The 7,046-nt window shown below is 40.2% G+C and overlaps 1 protein-coding gene across 1 annotated transcript; it reads right to left on the reverse strand.

Annotated features, from left to right (window-relative positions):
- Positions 1-1,307: 1,307 nt before the first annotated feature.
- On the reverse strand, positions 1,308-5,928 carry LOC125528022 (DEAD-box ATP-dependent RNA helicase 16; the record flags this gene model as incomplete). Its single annotated transcript, XM_048692539.1, is given in 10 exon segments — positions 1,308-1,622; positions 1,872-2,092; positions 2,192-2,229; positions 2,697-2,779; positions 2,939-3,076; positions 3,202-3,297; positions 3,884-4,063; positions 4,850-4,915; positions 5,408-5,539; positions 5,814-5,928. Coding segments are annotated over 10 exon segments (1,147 nt in total), but the record flags the coding sequence as incomplete, so codon positions are not given.
- Positions 5,929-7,046: the final 1,118 nt, after the last annotated feature.

The following is a 7,046-nucleotide window of genomic DNA, read 5'->3' on the forward strand; positions in this document are numbered from 1 at the left end:
AAGGTTTTTCGATTCAAGGCCGTATTGATGGCCGAATTACTCGCGCAACCTATCAGACAAGTGTCTGGCACCTCGCGCCATATTTCCGTTGAGGTTCAGTCTGCAGTATATTGCCTCTAACTTTTGCATATGAACTCGGATTGAGATGATTTATATATCAAAATCGATTGCCTCGACGAGACGAAGACAATTCCTTAAGAGTGCTCCTTCATCCGAGGTCATCTTGAAGACGTGATTGGCCAAAAACCACTCGGAACATTGAACTATGCCACTCGGAGTATAGTTTCGGTTCATAAGATAAAGTCGAATGAATATAACCAAAACATCAAAGTGGTTTCACTCGGTGACGTGAATATTTTTATGCTGAAAACTTATTCACTCGAGACCATCTTCATTGCAATCTGTATCTTGCCAAAATTAGGTGTCAACACAAAGTCAGAGAGAAATTTCTGTACATCAAGAATTAGGAGGACCTACAACTTCACACTGAATCAGACACTGCCTACACGGAATTTACATGAAAATTGCAGCACACTTTTGCTGGACGGGCTCCCTACATACACATACAGGATACGGGTGCAGCTCAACTTCATCTTCGGAGATGCTGCAGCAAGAGCGTTGGGACCCCCGCGCGAGGTTGTGGCCGCCTCGCCATCGGCGTGGTGGATGGACACGCCGTCGCTTTTGGCAGCGCCGGCTGTGGCGCCTCGCCTCGGCAGCCATCCGCCGTGGGGCGCGCCGGCGTCGCCGCCATGGCTATTTCGCTGCGGGATAGGAACTGGAGGGGATAAGCCAATACTCAAAAACCTGACAAATTTACTAGGAAGGAGGGGGCTTTGTGCTAATGTGTGTTTAAGTTGCTGGTGGGAGCTCTGCCTTGAGCAGATGCCGTTCGCTACAGATCCAATGGGGTGGGATCCATGTTTCCAGATTTTCACTGAAATCAAGGGGCTGCTCGGATTCTCTCCACTCTCCAACTTCACGCCGGAGCGGAACAGGATCTAGTTCTAATTTATGGAGTGGTTGGAAGGTGAATCTATACTTTAAAACATGTCTATATACATCCATATGTAGTTCATATTAAAATCTCTTTTTAAACATTTCAATATTAACTACATACAGAACAAGCTAAGTGAATCTATACTCTAAAACATGTCTATATACATCCATATGTAGTCCATATTAAAATCTCTAAAAAGGCTTACATGTAGAAACAAAGGAAGTGAGTATATGCTACTGACCGCCCTCCCACTGGAAGGTGATATCCTACCGTTCAGAACCGGTTATGGAACCTGTGATAGAGAGAATGATGGATTATACTTCCTCCTTGTTCGGTTTTGTTCTTGAAATATTCCAGGCAGCGGTTCGTACGAGGATTCAAGAGGAAGTGTGTGATACTACAATCTTCCAAAGAAAGCACCTAGACAGACCCAAAATACTTCGACGTACAATGATGCACATTAAGCTTTGACTTTGTTCTAGAGATAATACAAGTTAATACAAGGCAATAAGTCTATAAAACCGAGATAATACAAGTTAATACATTAGATTTCTGCCTTCTTCCTCCTCTTTCTTCTATCGTCTCCTTCTCTTTCCTTTCCCCTTCGTCCTCGTGATTTGCCCTGCAAGGAACCAAGAAAAATATGAATACATCAAAGGATAGCGCAGGAGCATACCAATATTTAAGATAGGATCTCGTAAACCATGCAGTTGAGATATCTCGCTATCAATCAACAAATGTAGCATAAAATGAGACTAGTTCAGCAGTAAGGAATGCATGTACGATCGGAACCGTAATGTATCAAAAGACCTTGCAAGTTGCAGTGGTCTTTCAATCTAAAATGGTTTGGACATTGAACGGATAAATGTACCTCGGCAGAGAACGTTCTGAGGGGATCGCTACTTTTGCCTGAACCACTCCTGAATCCCATTCTTTTCTTCCTTCGGGGATTATCAAGACCCATAGCAGCCCTCGAAAGTTTGACTGCATTGCTGGCTTCTTTCGTTGTGGGGTCAATTAGGTATTCGGGGACATCACGCAGGTGAGCAGGAATGGATTTGTTGGTAAGCAACTTATCATGTTTGAGCAAATCTGAAACGAGTAGAAAGATTAAGCATATCATTCATTTGTAAGATTTAAATACCAACACAGCTCTTCTGAAAAAGATTGGGGAAGATTGATATATCTAACCGAGGTCTGTTGGATTCTCTTCAAAATGAGCTTTCAACCTACAAGGAAGCAAAGGGCATTGCTGTTAGAAGGGAATAAAGGCAGAATGACTACGGGATGAAGGTGTTTCTTGTTATGAAATATTAAGAATTGTGAATACTATATATTGATGCCTTATATCAATTAAATGCTACATCATGAACATAGCTGGTGAATGATACTCCTTCCATTCCTAAATACAAGGTGTTAGTTTTTCCAAAAAGTCAAACCTTGTCTATGTTTGACAAGTTTATAACAAAATATGTCAAGAACTACAATACTAAAATATAAAAATATATCCACGTCGAATCTAGTGATAATTATTTGGAGCAACTAATAATTATATTAGGATGTCGTTTTCAAACACTCTGTAAGGAAGACTGGAGACTGCAATTCTGCATTTCCCTTTCCCTACGTGATTTCATTATCATGTAATGTGATTTTGCTAACACTTGACTATTTCCTTGATGGACAAGGACTTTCTTACTTCTCAGAATTGAGGATTTCATTCTTTACGTCTTGACGACGTGCTTCCTGTATATCACGGCTTGTCACACTCCTAGCAACATCCTGCAAAAGGAATATCAATTGACATTAGCTACCAAAATCAGGGTTATTTCACATAGAACACATTTCAGTAACATTACTCTAGCACTACAAGGTATAGCAATTAAGAATATATTTGGGAGAAATCAAGTACAGATCATTCAAGATAAATACACTCCGTACCTGAGTCCTATATCGTAGGGACTCGACAGCGTTTTTTGTGAGTAACGGGAAAGGTAAAATGCAGTTGGTATCCTTTTTTTCAACATCTTGCAACATGTGTTCAATCTCTTCGAAAACATCCTCCTCCTCTGGTGAAACCTGAAAATAGAGTATGAAAAGAAAGAGGAAATAAATAACCAAAGACACAGGGTCTACTAAGCATGTTAGCAATTTCTGACAATAATATATGTGACTGAACTGAACCATGTAAAAACGGAACTTACAAGTGATATAGATGCACCGGTTTTATTTGCCCTCCCTGTTCGTCCTATTCTGTGAATATACCCAGCAGGATTCGGAGGCATGTCAAAATTAACTACCTAAAGAAGGGTTAGAGAAAAAGATCAGTCCTGCAACCTATTACAGAAATTACAAGATTGAACTATATAACAGCAACGACTTTACCACGAACTTGTAAGAACAGACAGAAGATGTCAACTATACTCAACTTCCTCACGTAATCGAATGAATACTGAGAAATTGATTTCTTAAAACATATTCTATTTTTGTTTAGCAGATAAGCCAGAGAAAGGTGAAATATAGCTTCGCAAAAAGAATCATTGGTGAAGCTGACCACAAAAAGCTTAAAAAATCCTTATTTCCTTTTATTTTAAAGAGAGAACATTTGTTGGTTGCCCCTCGCTACATCAAACTGGGCACTAGTTCCCCGGAAGAAAAAAAATGAGCACTAGTTGCTTGGTGAATTCAAAGTTTACACTGATGCTGCCACCAGGTCCAAAGTAAATATTGGTGCACTTAAAACAAAATAATAGTCTGCCCACCAGTTATTTACATATATGTTCAACTAGCCTTAGTTGTATTTACAGCATATAAAAACCAATTAGGTAGCGCTAATCATCATGGTTAAATTGGGCAATATGGTTGAGTAGACCAAGATATACTTACTGTAAAAACGTTTTTGAAGTCAATTCCTCTGACGACTCCGAATTCAGCATCTAAAGTTTGTTGCAAATGCTTGCGTGGCCCCTTTGAATCTTTTTTGCTTTCCTTATTGGTTTGCTTCGCCTCCTTTGTTTTATTGTCATCTGTTGCTATCAGGTAATCGAATAGCCTAGCATTGAAAGCCTAAAAGAAAGAAAAAGATACTTAAATGACTTCCCATATTTCAGAATCACCTTGTAACTGCAAGCTAGCAATCTAAGCTTATCAGGAAAGTCACACAAGTCACGTATCAAAGTTTTACTGACAGCCTTCTGTATCATTTTACTTCGGGCAACATAAAAGGCTTAGCAATACATAGAAACAGATATAAACAGCAATGATCTGTTTGCACGCCATGTACCAGCACCTAAAGGTATAATCAGGTTACATCATCCTCATCATGGACAAACACCAACACTAAAACTAGCCTAGGGGGTTAAGTGGCCCGGTTTTACAAGTTTTAAGGGGTGCATATCTAGTTTTCTAGTTGCGGATGCTAAGTAGACACAATACCAAATTCAAAGGGTATATATATTTTTTATATAAAACATTTACAAGGCAGTAAGCACCCTTTATAATTTTCCCAATAGTCGACACTGTTAGAAATCCTCTGACGCGTATGGATAAAATGAAGCCTGCCTCGTAAAAAATGTTGATTAGCAATCTACTGAAACCCAAGAAAGTTAATTAGCTTAACTGGTAAACAATTGGAGGGAAGAAAACTAATACTCCCTCCGTTCCAAAATAGATGACCCACCTTTGTACTAACTTTGTACTAAAGTTAGTACAAAGGTGGGTCATCTATTTTGGAACGGAGGGAGTATCATTCATTACAAGATAAACCATGGGAACACAAGATAATACAATTTAAGATCAATTATCTACACACACACACACACACACAAAAGGCAGGCTCTGGAGAAGCACTACCTCAATAATATGTAGGCGAGAATTTTGTGGCAACTCAGCATTCAACACTGCAGATCTTATCGCAAACTGTAAAAGTACAGCATATTCCTCAAATGTTAGTTAATTTATAAACAACCATATATATCTAAAATAAGAAACAGGAATAGAGAAACTAGCAATGACCAAAGTATTCTATTACGAAAGGAATGAAGTGGGGAACATGCTCCTGGAAGGAACAGTTGTTAAGAAGAATGCCATAACATCTCTCAAATGGCAATAAAAAAGATTTGACAAAACTTCATGCTGCAGATTTGACAGAACTTCTCCTTAGTGATAGATTCATATTCATCTGTTGGTGCTCACATACTCAATGTCCAAATGGTGGTAGTTCAATTATTGTTCCATTAAATATTTTTGGACTAGAATTGATCTAAATTTTCAAATTTCATTTCTGTTCAAATGCCAGATGATAATCAGTAACTCTATCAAATGAAACTATGCAAGAAAAGAGCAGCGCAGATAACAAGTTACAGATCCAAATCATATCACTACGGGAAGCAAATAGCAGTACCAATTTACCTTTTCCAGGAACAATCTTAATCTGAATGCATTGTCAATTGAGTTCACAAATATTAGAACTTTCTTTTGAATAAGCTCTAACTTCAGAAGGGAAAGGATATAAAGCATCTTATCCTTAGCACTGCATGAAATCTGTGGGCAAAAGATTGGGGGTAACTTAATCTGTGGTATTGAAATAAAAACACTAAAGCTACAGAAAATCAGCACAAGAACTGTAAATAGACACAGTCATTATTTAAGAATGGTCCCAAAAAAAGGGCTATGGACAGGGAACCATACTAACTTGTATACAATACCTGCTGGAGTCAACTATGGATTTACAGTTAGAATTTTCAAGTAATATTGTACAAACAGTGAGATCAACAAGCCTATGATGTAATGTAAAAGGGAAGCAGAAGATACTTACCCAAAATTGTTGCACATTTCTAGGGACCACGTCATCCTTTGCATGACCAACCTCGGTAAGAGTTAAAACAAAAGGGTTGTGCAGAAGTAGCTTTGTTAGTTTGTCGATATCAGGGCTGCAACAAATAAATTTTGATATTAGACAAATCATACAAAACCCAAACAGAAGTAAAGGTTAACTATATCAAAACTACTTTAGTTTGCAATGTTCTATGTCACCCGCAGGGGACCACCAACTCGGCTGTTGCGTGGTTGACGGTTAAAAAGAGGAGCAAAAATATAACGAAAGATCGTGCTGCAGTTGTTGGAGAATATTAAGCATTCATAGTAGGTCCTTTTTAAGATTTAAAATGAGACAACATTTCCAATTTTGGAACATAAGAGAATGGGAATGGAAGAATTGGTTCAGAATAGAAACTAAAACCAAGAGCATGATTTTGAGATACATTTGTTGTGTTTTACAAGAGTGTTGTGCTCACAAGTGTGTTTATTTGTGTTGGATCTGACATGTGAGTAAAAGTATATTTGTTTATTTATACCCCTTGGAAGGTTGCTAGCCCCACATGTGACTAGAAATGTACTTGTTTATTTGTCATGTTGGTCCCACATGTGAACTCACCACCAACTCCAACCTTTATAAGTAGGAAAGGAAAGATATATTAAGCTACTAGCAAAATCACATCAAGAAATGGAACACCGAAAACCATGTTAAGCAGCAACCATCCAGTAAGGGTGTGTTTGGTTTCAGTCATCAACTGGAATGGCATGGGTCGGACCCGTTCCAAGGCCTAGTTCTTGTGTTTGGTATGTAGCTGGAACAGGAACCAACTCGTTCCCACCGAGGGAATATTCGGCCCATATCCGGAATGCGCCGATACCTCCAAATCGGAGGAATCACGCGGAACCGGTTTGGGTCTCGCTCTAACCCCTCACTCCCGAGAAATCCTATCGCCTCTCCATCTTGCGCCGCTTCTCTCTCGATCTGAAGAGGAGCTGGTGCGGCGGGCGGGCGATTGGAGGGCGATGCCTGACCTGCGGGGGCGTTCAAGGACCCGTTCCTGCGGCAGCCGCGGCCTGATCTGCGGGAGGGCGTCACCGGCGGCCTGATCTGGTGGGGGGGCGGCGCCGATGGCTTGATCTGTTGGTGTGAGGCGGCCTGATCTACTGGGGGCGGCACCAGCGGGCCGATCTACTGGGGGCGGCACCGACGGGCTGGTCTTCTGGGGAGCTGGCG

Source organism: Triticum urartu, unplaced genomic scaffold (assembly GCF_003073215.2).
Source record: "Triticum urartu cultivar G1812 unplaced genomic scaffold, Tu2.1 TuUngrouped_contig_4575, whole genome shotgun sequence".
Classification (NCBI taxonomy): Eukaryota; Viridiplantae; Streptophyta; class Magnoliopsida; order Poales; family Poaceae; genus Triticum; species Triticum urartu.